General features: G+C 59.0%; 1 protein-coding gene and 1 long non-coding RNA gene across 2 annotated transcripts; one reads left to right on the forward strand and one right to left on the reverse strand.

Moving 5' to 3' along the window:
* Window positions 1-1020: 1020 nt before the first annotated feature.
* Window positions 1021-10494, forward strand: LOC140701772 (uncharacterized). The gene is made up of 2 exons (XR_012080760.2): window positions 1021-1111; window positions 10229-10494. It is a non-coding gene; the product is annotated as an uncharacterized LOC140701772 (long non-coding RNA).
* A 5215-nt stretch (window positions 10495-15709) lies between these two features.
* Window positions 15710-18295, reverse strand: OVCA2 (OVCA2 serine hydrolase domain containing). The gene is made up of 2 exons (XM_020803537.3): window positions 17730-18295; window positions 15710-16846 (listed from the first exon to the last, which is right to left on the reverse strand). Exons 1-2 carry the CDS (start codon window positions 17896-17898, stop codon window positions 16335-16337), a joined length of 681 nt encoding a protein of 226 aa, XP_020659196.3. The 5' UTR covers window positions 17899-18295; the 3' UTR covers window positions 15710-16334.
* Between the last annotated feature and the right edge of the window lie 96 nt (window positions 18296-18391).

Consider the following 18391-nt stretch of genomic DNA (forward strand, 5'->3'; position numbering starts at 1 on the left):
ATTGTTGTTGATGGTTTCTGACATTCCCTTCAGCTTTTTAAAGGAAGGCAGAATAGAGGATCAATGCTCTGGCTAACACGAACTCAGTTCTGTACCACAGGACAAATAAATCCTTAAATGAAGAAGAATGTAGGGATGTTTCTTATCCACAGCATGTGGACAAGCCCAGGGCAATGGAGGAGAAGTCTTTGCTGGCCACCAAAAAAGATTTTTAAAAACTGTGGTCAGATCACACTTAAAACGCTCTCAGTTCCTGCCAGTCCTATCCTGAGTGAGCAACCTTTTCTAGGATGCCAGGGGGAGTGGAAGTTGGGAAGCCGTGCTCTGCTATCACAGAGGAGGCAGGAAATTCTGGTGAGAGATGAACCTCTTCTGCAGATAGACTATTCTTAAAGATGGAGGTTCTATTTTGTGGCCCACATGAGTGAGGAAAGGGCCACAGACACCTCCTTCCTTGGGTGCCTCTGGGCAGCACTGGGTTGCCCAGCTAGGCTCGGGTGGGGTGGGGGAAGCCAGAAAGGAAGATAGGTAGCCCCCCCTCCAACCTGAGAGGCTGCCCTCCCCGCCCGCCCCCACCTCATCCTTGAGGGGCTTGATTTGCTGCTTCGACTTGGTCGCCCCTGGCCAGCCGGTCGCTTTCTTTGGCTAGTTGGCTGCTGGGATCCATCCATCCTTCCTCCTCCTCCTCCTCCCCCCCCCCCGCAATTGCACTGTTCTTCCCCCCCCCCCCCCGCTCCTCTCCCGGCGATATAAATAGCTGCCTCTGCCAGTTCCTAAATTTCCCGCTGACGTCACGCCCACGTCATTGTGTAGGTTGATGCTTTTCTATGAATGAGCCGCGAGGTCCCCGTTACTACGAGCCGGGACTCTATAAAAGCCCCGACGCCGCCGCCAGCCAGCCCGCTCGCCCGCCTTCCCTTTCCCCGCGGCCGGAGCCGGGGGCGCTTCTCTCTGGCCCCTCCGGCCCCAGGCGAGGGAGGGAAGGAGATGATGGCGGCGGGGGTGGCGGCGGAGGCGGCGGCGGGGGGGGGGCAGCGGAGTGGCAAGAGAGAGAACGAGAGAGAAGCGGAGGGAGCTGCAGAGACCCCCGGGCGCCTCGTCGGAGCCGCAGGTAAGAAGCCCCCTCCACCTGCCCAGGTACTCATCCAGGGGGGCGACAGGGGCGATCTAACCGCCCCCGCTCCCGCAAAGCAGCCCCCTGCCCGTTGCAAGACGCCTGACTTGCAGGGTGAGGGGCCGCTGAGCGCCCCCCACCCCGCTGTGGTTGGCTTCCAGCAGAGTCTTGCCCCGTCTCGTCCCGTCCGCCCCCGTCCTGCGGTCCCCGGCCTTGTTGGGGGGGGCGCAAGCGCAGTGCCCCCCCCTCTGGGGACTCGCCCGGTCTGGAGTGGCTGCCGCGGCCAGCACGTGGGGCTGGTCCGGGACGGGACGGGCGGAAGGTGGGGGGGGGGAGGGAGAAGAAGGGCGCCCCCCTTTTTTGCCCCGTCCAGAAATTGCCCGCTGAGAGGGCTTTGGGAGGAGGAGGGGGCGAGGTTTTGGGGGACGGGGACTATTTGCCCTTCCCTCTCTCCCTCCCCCCCCGTCTTATGACTTGATGCGAGCGGGGATCTTGTTTGGGGGGACTCGGAATGGGGAGGGGGAGTCCGCCCCTCCGCCGCGAATAAAGGGAGCTCGGCTCACCGTTGCCCGTAACGATAATGGAAGAGGGGACAGTGGAAGAGAGGGCCATCGATCCCCCCCCAAAAAAAGGGCCAAGCCTAGGTGTAGCCAAGGGGCAAAGGTGTGGGTAGGAAACGCCGAGATTGGGGGTGGGTGGGAGGGAAGGAGGGCTGTGACTCAGGGCAGCCCCTCCCTCGCTCGGCATAGGGAAACAAGCGAGCTCCAGGAGGTGGGGGGGGCTTTGAGGGAGATATCCAACACCCCCGTCCTTCTGCAGATCCGCTCCCCCCCCCGCGTTGCTACCTGTTGCATTGCGTCCGATGCCTCTCTCGGCCGCGCGCGCCGGCGGCGGGGGCGAGCCTGCGCCCGAGTCTGCCGAAAAGCGCCCCCAACAACACCCCCTCAAAGATGCTGCCCCCCTCCCCTCCTCTTTTCCCCCTCCCTACCTGGAGAATGCGATCCTTTCACCTTGAGCCGCAGCAATGGCTGGCGGTGGCCGCCGCCGGAAGCGGGGGGGGGGAGGGAGCAGCTGGCAGCCGGACCTCCGCCCCCCAAGACACACAAACACACAGGCACACACACGTGCGTCCCCCGCCTCCCAAAATCCAAGGTTTCCTTGCCAAGGCTCCTCCGCCGACAAAATCTTGCCCTGATGGGCCAAAATTCCCCCAACACCCTCCCCCTTTCCATCCCGATCTACATAATGGGCGCAACGGGGAGAGGAAAGGGGGCTTCAGATGCCCCTCGGTGGCTTCCGAGGGGGGGGGCACGGAGGCGAAACCCTTTCCCTCGTCGGGAGCATCCTTCCCCCTCCCTGCCTTTGAGCCCCCTCCTCTTGTCTACACCTGAAAGGGAGCAGAAGCGCCAGCCCCGCTCCCCGCCCAAAGACAACATCAAGCCCTCAGCCTTGAGCCGGCGTTAGTGTCGGGTGTTTTTTTCCAGAGCTTCCTTCCGGCAGATCCAGAATCCTCCAGGGTCTCACCCTCCCCATTTCCAAAAGAGCAAGTCCCCCCTCCCCCCCACCCCAAAAAAATCTGTTTTATAGTAAGTAGCTTTCCCTCAGCAGACTACAACTCCCATGGCCTCACAAGCAGATAGGCTGGTTGTGGGATGGTAGAAATTGTAATCCGAGATTCACCTGGAGGGCACTAGGTAAGGGGCAGCTATTTGGGGAGGGGGCGCCTGGTTATTTAATTAGGAACACAACAGGTGCCTCTACACAGAGAGAGCGAGAGAGAGACAGAGAGAGGGCATGGGTACAAGGTATGATGGCAAAAGAGAGCTTCTCTCTATAAGGGCAGTTTACCTTTGCATCTCAGGTCCTCCAAAGGGGGCCCAGCCAGGCCTTGCTCTTCATAAGGTTGGGGGCCCTATGGAGACCGGGGGGGGCAGCTGTTCCCTCCCCAGGTGCTAGCTGGAGTCTGGCAGGGGGGAACGCACACACACCCCTTTCTCCTGCTGGGATGGGTTTCCTCCTCCTAAATCCCAGCCTCTTCCAGAACTGGCCCCAGAGCGGAAGATTTACTTATTTGCAGAAAGGATGTATTTAATTGCTTTTCTGCCCCTGGGGTGTGTGTCCCCCAAGCAATGTATAATAAAACTGATAAACCATTTTTAAATTAAAAAAGAAATAACAACACCACAGGTCAGAAACCCTTTAAAAAGCCAGTTTTAACCCCCCCCCCCCCGGGATTGGTTACAGCTCTGGCAGCCTGTCAGAAACGTACAAGAGAAAATTCCAGCCCAGCTCTTCTTTGGGGGGGGGAATCTGGAAATTTAGGGGCCGCCCGAGAGAAGGCCTGCCTCCTCAAGATGATGGGGGCATGGCACCTGTCGGTGAGGAGGGGAGGGCTTCAGCATCCAGGATGATTCTCTGCCGGACTGGGGTTGGTGTTTCTCTGGTTCCCTAACAAGGCCTCGCTCCCCACCTTTCGCTTCCTGCCGTCCTCCACAGTCATGAGAGCTAGCGACTTACTGCTCCAGTTTTGTTTTCCTTATTTTTGGGTAAAGGTGACAGAGGCCACAGGGTCAGGCCCCTCAGCCCCAATGGCCCTTGTGGGGGGGGAGGAGGAAGGGGAAGGTTTTTCTTTTCAAGGTGCCAAGGATTTAGCTGCACCCTCGGTCGAGATGCAGCCGCGCTGAGGTAAGGAGGCCATCCGTGGTGGAGACCGACGCCTGGAGAGAAGGCAAAACCTCGCACTCGCCTCCCGGTCAGGGCGTCAGCACCTTGGCTTTAGACTGCTTACTGCTAATCGCTACGGGAGAAACAGTAACAGTCCACAGTCATGGCTACTGGCCCCTGGCAAGGGCAACCCTCGGCCTGGAGGCCTCTCGTCCTGTGGGAGATCCACCTGCACGCGTTCTGTGGGAGACCCTCGGACCGGCCAAGAGCCCCACCCTGGGACCCCATTAATGAGGGGGGGGCGTTGGTTAGGGCAGGAGGAACCACCAGGAAGCAGCTCGGTCTAGCAGGAGAAGATGCTGTCCTGGAGTCTTGGGCGGCATCTTAAAGGCTAGCCCGGGAAGCCGCCGAGAGCCCTGTGTTACCCCAAAGGCTGGCCCGTTTTATTACGGCATGAAATCAATGACAAAAGAGTCTTGTGATGCTTTGCAGGCCGACAGGGTGGGTTGGGCCTCAGCGGGTGGTGGTGGTGGTGGTCTACATCCCACTCCCTCAAATACTGGGCGTGTTACCTGAGGAAGCAGCTGTTGGCTCTTTGTACAGGTGGGCTGATGGGGGGGCGAGGGGTGACCCCCCCCCTTGAACTGTGCCTATTGGACAGTCATCTTTGGACTTCAGTTGACTTTAATTACTTTGGAGGGGGGGTGAGGGGTGACAACTTCCAGAAATCTCCAGCCAGGGTTGGCCCGATGGAGCGGGCGCCGCTCTCCTCCTCTCTGCCCCTTTTCCCTGCCAACAACCTTGCAGGGTAGGCCAGGCTGAGAGACTGCTGGAGAGAGGGTTCAGCCCTCTTTGGAGGGCCTACCAGCTTCTCCCCGAGGCCTCCACCCCATTCAGGATATCCTTGGGGAGGGGCCTTGATCACAATAGGAGTTTCTTCCCCCCCTCAAAAAAAAAACACACAACACACCTGGATGCAGCTTCTAGCGGGGGCTGGGGAGGGTCAAAGGAAGAGCCCCCCTTCCAGGGCGAGCGAAGCCGGCTTCCCCATCACCACCACCATCACCGGGGCTGGGGCCTCTGCTCTCCATGGTGCTGACGCGATTCCCGGCCGCTCCTCTTATGTAGCAGCTCTGGAGAGTCTCTGCAGAACCAAGGGGTGGATATTTGGGGGGGGGGGGCTTGGCTTCAAATGGGGGTAGGAATCAGCTGTGTTGCCCCTGTTCCTGCACCACGAAGCAGCCGAGAGAGAAGGAGAGAGAGAGATAGAGAGAGAGAGAGAGAGAGAGAGAGAGAGGCTGGTTCTGTTTTCCTTTTGCACCAATTTACAAAGCTGTCCTGGTTGCCATGAAGACGACCAGCCGAGGGGGGGTCTTCCTGTGAGCGCTGGGGGAGACTCGTCACTTGTTGTGAACTAGAGTGATCAGAGGCAGCCACGGAGAGGGAGCGAGGCTCAGTGGGCAGAGCCCCAGCCTTGTAGGCAGAAAGTCCCCACTGAGTCCCAGAGAATCGGGGCCGGTGAGGAGGCCATCAGAAGCCCCTCTTGGAGGCTGGAGACTCGCTGGAAAGCAGCACCCTCTGCTCCACTTCCAATCTCCCCTTTCATGAGGTCTAGAAACCTGCTTTTCCTTGGGAACCTGTTGTGTGTGGAGGTGCAGAAGCCCCCCCCCCTTTTAAATACCCAGGATCTCCCAGTATTGTCAGGAAAAGACTCCTAAACAAGATCCAGGTGGGATAGGGTGAGGCGGTACTTCTGCCGATTGCTCCATCAATGGACTGACTGCAGGTTTAAGGTGGCCAAGGGTGGGATCCTGGCTCCACAAACCCTTCTCCTGAACTGGCAGACCCGAAGGGTGGCCACATCTTGTACCTGCCTTGGCATTTTCTAGCAACTCCTCGTGATCAAGTAGGGATCACAGCCGCCATGGAGGTGTGTGTGTGTGTGTGTGTGTGTGTGTGTGTGTGTGTGTGTACAATGGGCAGCCCTCCCGATGGGGCTTGACCCCACGTCCTATCATCCCCCGCTGTGGCACCTCACCTCTGAAGCGTGGCATCGTGTTCGTAGTGACGGTGGGACTCCCGGCTGCAATTCCGCCACCAGCCACAACCGGCCGTCTGCTCAGCAACTGCTCCGATTTATGCGGCCTATTGGAGAGCATGAGCGAGAGGCAGGCCGCCATCCACCCGGAGCTGGGGGGCCAGGCGGGTTTGGCAGGCCGGCCAGAAATGTGGCATAGTAGGGTTTGGAACCTGTGTGAGCCGTGCCCCGGGGGGGTGGGGGGTGGTCTGCTGGGCCCACTTTTGATTCTAACAGGGATGGAATCAAAGAGGGCTTTATCCAATGGGAACTAGGATGCAAGGGGAGCTTTGCAATTAGAAGCCCAAACTTCCATAAGAACTAAAAGACCTTTGATGACCCTCGAGGGAGGTTTCACTGGTTTGGAAGTTGCAGGTTAGCTTACTTTTGTCTGAGGACTGCTCACAGTGTAAGAGTATCGAGGACTCCACCTGCAAATCGAATGTGTTTTGAGGTGTTTTTTTTTAATAGGTTTTGAAGCCTGTGTCCCTGAAGGGATACTGCTTGCTAATTTGTCTGTTTCCTCCCTTGGAAACACTGCAGGTTTTCTGTTCCCCTCTACTTTGCCACCTGAAGAATGGGCTCACCTGTTTGCATTAACCTAGATTTTCTGCTCTGGAAACACCCCCATTTATTATTATTATTATTATTATTATTATTATTATTATTATTATTATTATTATTATTATTATTATTATTATTATTATTATTATTATTATTATTATTATTATTATTATTATTATTATTATTATTATTATTTTGTTTCTCGGACAACGTGATGAGATGCTTGCTTCCATATACAGGTCAGCAGGAATATCCGCCTGCCTGCTGGCCCTTCCAGCACAAGGCTTTGTGGGGAGCATGATACACACACACACACACACACACACACACACACACACACACACACACACACACACACACACACACACACACACACGCCCGGTGTTGTGGTCCAACCCTAAAGGGAGGGAAGGCTGGACTTGGCTTATCCTTTAGCACAAGCCACAGAAAAGGGTCCAGCAAGAAAGAGGCGAGACGGGTGTTCAGAAACATTTCAAACCATTGGGAGCTTTTGGAGCAAAGAAGAGGGGGTGATGCTGGATATGCCTGTCCAACCCCCTTTGGCTTGGGGGGGGGGCTCTTCCGTCCTCCACAAAAGGGGAGTGGAGGGCTGGCCGCGCATGGCGGTCTTTGCAAAAGACACTCCAGGCTAGGTGGGGCACAAGCATCTTTAAGAGGGTGGACGCCTGCCCATTCTGTTTCCTACGCTGAAGGAGAAGAAGGTCTGGTGAGGATGATTGAGGAGCCCTGAAAGAGTGTGGGTTCAGTTCTCTTGCCAGCCATCCCAGATCCCAAGGAATTATCCTTTCCTAAGCTGGAACAGACAGGAGGGCTATTGTTCGAATCGTCTGCTGCTCCGGTCTGGTGATCTGGTGATCGGGCCCAGCCTCAGCCTCCTTTGACACAGGCCAGGGTGGCCCCTAACCTTGGCCCGTCTGCCTCCCCCCTCCCATGAGTAGTTGGTACACAGCAGGTTGGGGGTCTTGGAGCAGAGGGTCTGGGAACAGGGGGACGGGAGGGGCAGGGGGGGATTTCACAGAGCTCCCCTGTACTGACTTGGGAGGGAAGGAAGGAAGGAAGGAAGGAAGGAAGGAAGGAAGGAAGGAAGGAAGGAAGGAAGGAAGGAAGGAAGGAAGGAAGGAAGGAAGGAAGGAAGGAAGGAAGGAAGGGAGGGAGGGAGGGAGGGCCTGGAATCCATGCCAGCACATCCTAAAACATGAAAAGGACCCACCTCATTCCCACCCCCACCATCTTGCCTTTCTGCAATTCCCTTTTTGCTTTCTTCCAGAAGGCAGATCTTTTTCTCGGTGCCACGAGACTTTCTTTTGGCTGAGGCAGATGGCCAGGGAACTCTCGAGGACTGCAGGGGGGTTTGGCGTTGGGTGGGGCTGATAAGGATATAGGCAGGGGTGTTTTTTGGGGGGGGGTTGATTTCTGAGAATCTCGGGGGGGCGGTTTGTGTGTGTGTCCCTGTGTAGCATCTTCTTTTCAGCATCGCCTCGGCCTTCAGGATGCGGGGTGCGCGATGGTGCCAGTTTCCTGCAGCGTCTCCCGGGCAACCGTGGCTTTAGATTGTTACTGTGGGGACACGGGCTGGTAACAGTCTACAGCCATGGTTGCCCAGAGCGGGCGCCCGGGCGTCGAGCGTCGGCACAGCAGCCCGGGCCTGCGTTTCTGAAGGAGCCCCACGCCGGCAGGACGCCTTTCCTCCAACTCTTGGGGCAGAGGGACCCTCTGGCTGCGCCCTGCAACTCCCCAGGTAAGGACCCAGCGGAGAGGCTTCTGGACAGCCGTGGCACATGGGCCGCGGAAGAGGGAAGGCCACTCCTTAGGGGCCAAAGGGTAAGAGATGGGTCTCTGTTTCTAAATCAGGGGCCTGCCCTGGGAGGAATAGCCTAGGAGCCGCATGTCAATTTGTGGCCGAAAAACCCAACAGAACCAAGGTGCCTCTCCCCCCCCCCCCCCGTCAATAGGAACTCAGGTTTGGCCAAAGTCCGCAAGGGAGTCTAGACCGCCTGTCAAAAGCTTTCGCCCCCACAAAACAGGACCCCCTGGCTTGCAGAAGGGCTCCAGAAACAAGTTTTTAAGAAGGATAGTTCTAATGCGGAAATGTACACCATGATTTAATCTCAGGTGGAGCGCTAAAACCAAGAGAACAGCAAACACAGTGAAAGGCTCTTGAACCCTTTCCCCCCACCCCACCCCTCATTTGTGGTGTGCCACAGAGGGGCTGAAATCTGGCGGCTGGTGAAGAACCCACAAGAGCTAACGCCAAGCTGTGGGTCCTCAGCCCCTCTATGTCCCCCCAGTCCCTCCTAGACCACCACCCACACACACACATTAAAAGGACCCACCCCTAACATTTTGCATTTCTGCAACCTCTTTTTCTTTTCTTCCAGAAGGCACTTTTTTTTCATACACCTCCATGCCAGGGCTGTCGTTCAAATGTGTAGGCATATGTGGCGTCCACCCCCAGAGACACAAACGCCCCCCCCACATGAATAATCCTAAAGGGCCAACCACCGTGTTGATCATGACAAGTCAGGATTACCAATTTTCATCTCCACCAAGAGCAGGTCTTTTGTAAAGCCAACGGGTCTTAATCATTGAGCCAAGCCATCCCCAAATAATTTCCATTTTGTAAAATATTGTCCATCTTCCTCTACTGATTAGTTAATACTCTCAATCTGGCTTCAAGTGGCTTGATTTGGGATTCAAACATTTAGTTAGTTAGTTAGTTAGTTAGTTAGTTAGTTAGTTAGTTAGTTAGTTAGTTAGTTAGTTAGTTAGTTAGTTAGTTAGTGTGTTTGTGCGTTTGTGCGTTTGTGTGTTTTGTTTGTGTGTTTGTGTGTTTTGTTTGTGTGTTTGTATGTGGGTGGATGGGTGTTTGTGTTTCATCTGGTGTGCCACTATATTTAATCTTGAAGTCACCCACTCCTGGATGGGAGGGCGAGACAGCTGATATTAGCAACACATCTCCGATGGAGCCTTTTAAGCTTCCAGCCTCTATCTTCAAACTTTGGGCGGGACAAGCAGGAATTCCTGGCCAGTTTCCACTCCTCAGTCTGGAGAGCAGCCCTCACCAAGAGCAGTCTATCTCCCAGTGAGAGGGTTGGAGCACCTGCCTCTTCCTTCCTCTCCCCTGGCATCTGAGGCAGGCTTGTAGCCAGGCTGGAGGCTGGTCCTCCCTGCACAGGAAGAGTCCACGTGCAGGCATGCGGGTCCACTGCACATAAACTCTTACTGTTTGGGGGGGTCCCAGGGGGGGTAGTGTTTTTTTCTCTCTCCATCGATTGGTCCCAGATCGCCGAGAAAGGGGTTCCTATCAAGAGCTGTGGGCATTTCCTCCACCAGATCCGCTCCTTCTTGGCTCGCTCGACCGGACCCTGCAGAGAAAGAGGAGGAGATTCTTCTTCTAAAGGAGAGTGAACAACAGCCTCGCCCCCACGTCCCCCCCCCCCGGGAACCAGGCGGCAAATTCTCCTCAGCCCAGCTGAGCCGTGTGTGCTTCCTACTCAAAAAACAGCTGGATGTATTCGGGAAGGCTGGATGGTTCTCCAAATCAGCTCAGAATGATTCTCCTTTTTTGCTCCTCTAAAGACTCTTAACATTTTTATTTTCCTTGCACCAGCCCTGCAAACGGATTCCCTTACCAACTCATGGATATTTTGGGTGTGAGGTGCGCGGGGGGCGGGGGGGGGGAGAAAAAAGCACCGCTTGTAAATGAAAACGTTGGTCACCTCCCTCTCATGTGGAATCTAAAAATCTTTTCTTGTTTTGTTTTTGTTTTTGTTTTGCTGTGCTTTCAGACATCACCTGAAGCCCATTTAAAAACAACAACAAGAAGGCACCGTCATCTGCTTTAGTGCCAAGCCTTTGACCATCTTGGCCCCGCGAGGAGACCTCCCAGAACTCAAGGGCTTACTCTGCTGCTGTTCGCAGCTTTTTCCTCCTCGTCTTGCCCAACGCAGAACCGAATTGTTTTGGCGAGGAGAGCAGCCGATTCCGCAGGGATCTTCTCTCATCCCTGGCAGTCAAATCAGAACAAAAGTCAATAAATCACCCTTTGCTGGCATTTTACAACTGTTTCCCCCCCCTCCCCAAAATCTTCTGCCTGAGATGCCGGCCTCCCCTTTCCCTCGCCGTGAAGGAGGGGCAGCCTTTGCATCTAAGCCACATCTCAGTCCCTGGGGGGCATCAATTCACACACGGGGGGGGGGGGAGAGCCTGCCAGTGCCAAAAGCTAGGACACGATCCTTTTGGAGCCCGGGGGGGGGGAGGTGGGCGGGGGAATAACCTCCAGTTTGTGTCTTTAGGGATCTGGCTGCTGTTGGAGTGCACGTGCGCGCGTGCTGGGATGGGTCCTTCACCCCTCCCTCCAGATGCGAGGGAAGAGAGATTCCTGTCCGGTGGATCCCTGGCAGCCGACATGGACCTCAGCTCCTCCCGGGCAAGACACCCAGATTTGCTGCTCGCTCGGCTGCCTGGCAGGCCCCGGCAGGCACGGGGGAGAGGCCGGGTCCCCTGCCAGGGGAAGGGGGGGCTTCCGTGGATGGGGGACCAGCCCGTGGGGAGAGGGGGTGGTGGTTCCAAAGTGGGCTGTGGAAGAGGAGGAGGAGGAGGAGGAGGAGGAAGGGGGCAGAAGCCACAGCCCTGCTGTCCTCGTTCTGGCTCATTTACCCTCTCCTTGTGTGTGTGTGTGTGCGCGCGCGCTTGTGCGTTCACATCTGTATTATACAGAGAGAGAGAGAGAGAGAGAGAGAGAGAGAGAGAGAGAGAGAGAGAGAGAGAGAGAGAGAGAGAGACCCATCCATACCCACGGGGAGGGGGGGTGTTGTGAGGGAAGAAGCTGCATCTGGAAATGATTTCGCTGTCCTCTGCGCTGGAATGTGCCAGCAGCTCCCTTGCTCTCGGGAGGGGAGGGCCCGGCCCACCGCGAGGGGAACGCGCTGTTCCCAGGACAGGAAGTGCCGGAGCCTCTCAGTCACTGAACCGGAGGGAGCCAGTGCGGGGTTGGGGAGCGTGCAAAGGGCACCGGGCTGGGTGGTGGTGGTGGTGGAGCGGGGTGGTGGGTGTCCCCCCCGGGGGGCACCTCCAGGGCAGGGACCTCTTCCTTGCCGCTGCTCCCTTCTCTTCCCTCTGTCCCTGGACGGCCGCGGCTCGGCCTCTGGGTCCCCCTGGGCAAGACTGCTGCCTGATCCAAGGGCCCACCCCTGGCCGCTGTTCCAACCAGCTGGCAAGGTCGTGCTTCCCCAAACATGCCGAGGGCAAGGCTTGGCCGCTGCCAGCTGTTGGGGCTGCGGGGCTGCGAGTGAGGCTGGCCCTCGACCAGGGAACTAAGCCTGGCCCGGGGGGGGGGAAGCTGGCCCCGCTCTTTCCAAGCAGGAGATAGGGTTCCTAGGAAAAAAAGCCAGCCCAGGGCTGAAAGGTCTTCCCTGAACCTCCCTCCCTCCTCCCCTCCTGCCCCCCCCCGCCAGACACCAGCTGGGCAGCTGGACCGCTCCCCTTTAGCCATCCATCAGTCGCAACCCCACCAAAACAACAACCCTCCCCACAGCCGGGGGGGGGAGCGGGGGGGCGGGGGCGGGAGGAGGAAGCTTGGAGGAAGGGCGTCCTCCTCGGAGTTCCTCCTGCGCCCTGCCCCGAACCCGGACCGGAGGAGGGGGGAGAGAATAGGGGGAAGTCTGGAGCCCCGGGTCCCAAACAGCTTGAGAAGCCCCCCCCCGCTTCAGTTCCGCCCATCCCTTGGTGCCAAAAAGCTCTCTGTACGTGGCCCAGAGCTATGTGGCTGCTCTAATCCCCCAGAGAAAGAGGGAGAGACAGACTGGCAAGGGCGCGCTTCCACCCCCAGCTCGGGGTAGGCAGGGGTGGGCTTGACGCCCCAGGCAACCCCAAAAGTCGCTGGAGGCGGGGAGGGACGCGAAGTAGCTTACGCAACCGTCCGTTCCTACCCTGCAGGGCTGTTGTGCTCAGGAAATAGGAAGAGCTTGGAAGCGGGTGAAACCTCATTGGCCTGAAAGGGAACTAGAAACGATTGAGAGGTTGGGATGGGGGTCTCTTTCACGCCCCCTACCCCTCGAAATCGAGCCTGTGGGTGGGTGGGTGGGTGGGTGGGTGGCGCGGGGGGGGATTGTTTCCGTCTTTTCAGAGTAAAGACAGAGAGGGGGAGAGAGAGCAGACAATCAGGCCGAAGAAACGCCACATTGGAAAAGTTACCTTTTGGGGCAAGGCGAAAGGGCCCCCAAGTGCCTGCTTTCAGAGTCTGGCAAAGTTCCTCGGACAGCCCCTCCCCGGCGGGAATGGGGAGGGGGTCGTGCGAGCGGGGCTAAGGCGCTCCCCCCTCCCAAGCCGCTTCTCCCCAAGGTGGGGGTCCCGGGGGTGAAGGGAGAGGGGCCGGCAGAGACCTCCGCCTTGGGAAGGGTGCTGAGGGAGGGGGCGGGGGGGTGGGGCGGGGGGGACACCGAGGGAAGGGCTGAGCTCCGGCACCCTGGCCGAAGGCTACTCCTGGGTCTCGGCCCCGCAGCCCACCCGCGCGCCCCGCCCCGCCCCGCGCGCGCCCCCGCTTTTACCTCGCGGCCTCCGGGCGCGATCCCTCCGCTGCCGCCGCCGCCGCCGAAAACTCGGCGCTCCGCCGCCTCCCAGCCCCGGGAAGGACGGACGCCCCGGCGGGCGGGACTCTGGGCGGCTTGCGCAACCCGGGTCCCTGAGCAGGGCCAGCAAGTCCACCGGGGGCGGTCCCGCAGCAGCTGGAGCCGGAGGCGCTCGGCCCATGGCCAGAGGAGGGGCGCGTCGCGCTGGGCGCCTTGGCCCGCCCTTGGCACCCCCCCACCCCACCCCACCCCCCACCCCCATCCGCGGGGCTCCCGCTCCTCAATGCGCGCCAGAAGCTGGACAAGACGCGGCAAGGGTTTCCAGGGGAGGCGAGGGGACCCTCTCCCCGCCGCCCCCCCCGTCGCCTGGTCCTTAGGAAAAGGCAAGGGGGTTTCTCCTACCCCCCCCCAAAAACACAACGCACTCTCGGGCCAGGCTGGGCGACCCTTTGTCCCCCGAGGGCCCCCTTCGCGATCCACCTCCTTCTCCAGCGCTTCCCTGCGTGCGGACCCCGCCTTCGTTTTTGGTCCCGCCAGCCCGAGGTCAACAAGCCAGCGCTCCGGATCCGGCCCATAAATGACGCCTCCCTTTCCCTGCCAGGAAGCCCCCCCCCCGCCCTCCCAACACCCCCCGCCCCCCCCGGGGGACCCCGCAAAGAGGGTTCAAGCGGACACAGTCCTGGGACTGCCAGAAAGTCCAGCCGGCCCCTGGCTGGCTCTGTGGAGGTGGGGGTGTGTGTATGGATGTGGGTGTGGGCGCACACATCTGGGGGAGGGGGTGGGATGTTAGGCAGCCTCACTGGTCCTGTTGTGTCTCCCTCTTAGAAAAAAAAAAAAGGGGGGGGGAGCTGGTTCAAACATCCCAGACGATCCTGGACCCGCAGGAGAAAGACCCCCCTGCTAGTTAACGCTGTGGGGCTCCTGCCTGGAGCTGCCTGGAAAGGAGGGTCCAGATCCTCCTCTGGCATGGATGGGCACCTGTTCAGGCGCACGTGCACACACACACACTCCTCCAGGGTCCTTTCATCCTTGGTTTCCAGGCCCAATAACTACCCACCCATTGGTTGGACTAAGTGACCCTGGGGGGGGGGGTCCCCTTCCAACTCTGCTGTTCTAGGACTTCACAGAAGCCCAGCCACGACCCCTCTGAGCCGGATTCCGCCCCCCCCCCGGCAGTCCTTCCTCCCCCAGATTCGTTGCCCCTTATTCTCTGCCTGCAGCACATACCACGATTGCCATCCAGCCACCCCCTCTCTCCTCCCCCCTCTCCCCCCCACCACATGCCCTTCTCCCCAGCTGCCTTTGTGATTCAGGGGCGGCTGAGTGTTTATCCCAGCCGGGCCTTGCCTTGTGTGGGTTTCCATGGAAAGCCTCCACCGAAAACAGGAACACGAGCAGGGGTGACTCAGAGAAGATTGGAGAGGGAGGGGGGGCAGATGAGAAAGAATATCTCCCCTCCCCCCTACCCACCCAAAAACACAGAATCAAGCCGGAAGGGCCACAGGATGCCAAGCCATAAGGGGTGTGGGGGGGAAAGGTTGTGGATACGCTCCCCACTCCACCCCATAGCCTTCCTTCCAAGCCCCCCCCCTCTGTTTACAAGGGAACTGAGGGATGAGTAAGAGAAGCTCACACGCACACACATGCATGCAGAGAGCAGATCGCTTGGCACAGAGAGGCAGTCGGGCTGCTCTGCAAGGCCTGTTCCAGAAGGAAGTCTCTGTGGGTGCTGGGTCCAAGCTGAGACCCTGTGGGGAGGGGAGGGGGCACCCACAGAGGCCAGCTGGGAGGGGACTGGTCTGGAGGGGAGTGGCCCCCTTTCCTTCCCCACAGCCTGGATTCTGGAGAGCAGGGAGCCCTACTTCACATACAGAGTTCCAGCTGAGGATGATGCTTGGTTCAGAAAGGAAGGCGGTAGAAATTGGGGGGGGGGGGGGGCAAAGCCTTCTGTCTCCCTGAGTCTGACCTTGCTGGAGGCAGATTCCCGGAGGGGCCGAGGCGGTCTTTGCAGGAGATCCAGGAAAGGGTTGAGCCAAGACTAAACAGCTTCCCCCTTGGCGTGGCTCTGGAAAGGTTCGAGATCACACAGAATCCCTCCCTATTCACCAAAGTGGAGGGGGCATGATGAGCGAGGAGGGGCTGGCCACACGCACACACCCCCTCCCAGCCAGAGCGTGCAAAAGAGTGACACCTGCACCCTGAGGCTCGGCAGGGCCCTGCCAGGTGGCCTGGATCCTACCAGAGCCAACCTCTCCACCTGGGAGGAGAGGGAACCAAAGAGAGCAGAGGCTCTCCTGCAGAGGCTGAGCGCCAGAGCGAGTGAGCGAGCGAGCGAGGGGATGAGGATGATTCCGGCACCACAAAACGCGCCCTCCATCTGCCTGCCTGCCTGCCGCTGTTTTAAAGACAGCCTGGGCTGCCCCTCTGCAGGGGGTTGAGCAGCCAAGAAGGCAGCCAGCTGTTTTCCTGCCTTTCTCAGCCTATCCGCGCTCCCACCTGCTTGCCCCACCAGCCCACGGCAGCCTCCTGGCTGGCTGTCAACCTCCTCTGCAGAGCCACTTCTGGGGCTGTCCTGCAGCAGCAGCAGCAGCAACAACGAGACCAGGCTTGCCGGGAGGGAGTCACCAGTGCCCTCTTGCGTAGGAGTCCAGAAAGACAGGGAGCGGAAGAGAGGCGGAAGGAATACAGGGCCATGTAATCTTAGTATTTTCATCTGCCCTTTATTTAGAACCTTGAGGACCAGAAACTTCATGCTTCGGGTGAGGAATGTGTCTTGGCGAATGAGCCTTCGCTCTGCACACAGAAAAGTCCCCCAAGCTGAACTCCCAGCAGCTCGCTTCTCTACTGGAGACCGGATCCTGCCCTCTGCTGGCGACAGGAAAGACCCTTTTTCTCTTCCTCATCCTCCACCTTAGACTTTGGGGAGCTGCTGTCCAAGCAAATAATAAGGATCGACCCACATTCTGACCCGTTATCAGGCTGTGTTCCAGTGAGGAGAGAGATAACAAGCGGAACCGCCTGGGAACCCACACGGTGGTCTTCTCTGCCGGGAGAAGTCCTGGCCTCCTTCTCTCCCACCAGGAAGGGCTGTTTTACGGAGGAAACCGAGGATCTTCTGACTCGGTGTGCCAAGCAGAGAGGAAAAAAGGGGGGGGGCAATATGTGGTGAAAAGGCGACTCCGGTGTCTTTTGGCCACCAGCAAGCACAGGATAAAAAGTATGTGAAAGGCCACCAAAATCAGCAGGGAAATTTCTCCTCCGTGGCTCCACGCCACAGGCCGGGCTTTCTGTCCACTCCTCCTCCCTGCCAAGAAAGGGCAGCACTTCAACCTGGTGACTTCCTAAACTGGTCCAAGAACTCGAGGTAGGCTTTCTTCTGGGGTGCCGAGGCCGGGACAAAGTGTCCCCCCGGGTGGGTGAGGACCACAGGCTCCGTGAAGTGGGAGGCCAGCTCCCTGCTCATCTCCGCCGGGATGACCCGATCCGTCTCCCCCAGGACGTGCAGGCTGGGCACCGCGATGGGCTCCTGGTAGTAAAGGCGATGGGAGGCGGCCCGGCTGCTGAAGCCGGCAATCAGGATGGCAAAGCCGAAGGGGAAGCGGGGGTCTCCGCGCTGCTTCAGGGCACAAAGGATGCCCACCAAGGCCGCTCCCTGGCTGAAGCCCAGCAGCCCGTCCACAGGGCCCTGCTCCGCCAACGCCCGGGCCACGGCCTCCAGGGACTCCTCCAGGCCTCGGCAGGAAGAGGAGTCTTCAAGGGCGTCGAAGGTCCCCTCCCTGGCGTTGGAGAACCACCAGCCCCGCGAGTCGCCCTCTGGGCAGCCAGGCGCGGCGCCTCCTGAAACAGAAGAGGGAGAGAAGGAGGAGGAGGAGGAAAAGCCCACAGGGACTGGCCTCCCTTTCTTAAGGCTTTCCCTTTTCCTCCCCAACTGGAGCTCTGGGTCGCTGGAGGGGGGCAGTGGGGTGGGGGCCCAGTGTGGAGAGGCAAAGGGGTGGGTGGGTGGGTGGGTGTGTTGGGGGGGCTACATGGCTCCTCTGCTGGCCCCTCCCTCTGAGCAAAACACCCCACCCCCTGCCTTCGAGGGGTCCCAGGAAGGGGGAAAGGCTGCCTCCCCCCCCCTTGGGAAGCGGCTCTGGTCTCTCCTTCCCATGCCAACCACCCCCACCATGTCCGTCCAGAATGGGGCTGAGGGATTTCCAGGGGGTGGGGACGTGGGGCTGGGCATCCTCGGGGTGGGTGGGAGACCCACTTGGGGGCATTTCTCTGAGGGGATGAGGATTGGGGGGGGGGAAAGCCCTGACCGAATGGCTCAGGTTGGAGCCAAGGAGAACTCTGCGCATGCTCAGGGTCAGTCTCTCGCTTTCCAGACTACAGTTCCCAGCATCCCCCTGCCATCAAGGCCAACGGCAGAGCTTGGCAAAGTTGCTGTGCGCGTGTTTGTGGGGAGACTACAGCTCCTATCATCCCCCTGCCAGCCCAGTCAGGCTAGCCTGGAGGAGGAATTATGGGAGTGGTAGTCCCGGGCAGGCACAGTTCCACTCGCAACCGTTGAAGCCTGGCCGGAAGTTCGTCCTTTCGTCCCCCGGGGCCGAGGGAGGTGACGTCACTCCGCGCAAAGGGCGACCCACACACACACCGTGACGTCACCAGGGGCACTTCCGGGCGTCCCGTGATGTCACCACCACCGACAGCCCCCCCCGCTCGCGCGCCTCCCCAATACCTGGCTGGGCGGGAGCAACCACCGCGTGGGGCGCGTCCACCGCCAGGAGCTGCGCGCGCCCCCGCAGGAGTTTCCGCAAGGCGCCAGTGCGCGCCCGGAAGCTGTCCGCGTTCTGCCGGTAACCATGGAGACAGAGGAGCCGCAGCCCCTCGCTGCCGCCGGCCGACATGCCTCATCCGGGTGTTTCTCCCTCCCGCCGGAAGAGTCTGCAAAAAAACAACAACACCCGGAAGTGGCATGGGCGACCGCCCAGCTTACTCCCAAACTCTACAGCCCGGAGCCCGGAAGTGCCCCTTCCCATCAACCACAGAGATACATTTTCCCCGCCATAGCTGTATGAAAAAGTAGAGCGGCTCATCTCTGTCTCCGGAAAGGAGCTTCCGAGTTCGCTTCTCCTTTCCTCTCCCACCCACTTCCAGTGCATCCTATTATCTCCCTTTGGCCAGCTGGGAAACCCCAAGACAGTCATTTGGGGCGTTTGCGTTCCTTCCCCCCCCCCCGGAGACGAATACGAACACCCTGCTTGCATTAAACTCACAAGAGCAACAAGGGCTGAGCGCCCCCCCAGAGTCACGAAACAGCTGCCAGAGGGTCCAGACCCCTGGCTTTGGACACAAGATTTAATGACTGGGGGGGGTGTGTGTAAAAAAAAAACACCCCAA

The sequence above is a fragment of the Pogona vitticeps genome, chromosome 7, assembly GCF_051106095.1.
Source record: "Pogona vitticeps strain Pit_001003342236 chromosome 7, PviZW2.1, whole genome shotgun sequence".
Taxonomy (NCBI): domain Eukaryota; kingdom Metazoa; phylum Chordata; class Lepidosauria; order Squamata; family Agamidae; genus Pogona; species Pogona vitticeps.

Bases quoted from the DNA above. Each gene is read 5' to 3' on its own strand.
- OVCA2 (XM_020803537.3), bottom strand. From the start codon at position 17,898: ATGTCGGCCGGCGGCAGCGAGGGGCTGCGGCTCCTCTGTCTCCATGGT. The intron at 16,847-17,729 runs GTATTGGGGAGG...CTTCTGTTTCAG, and splicing joins GGTTGCTCCCGCCCAGCCAG to GAGGCGCCGCGCCTGGCTGC.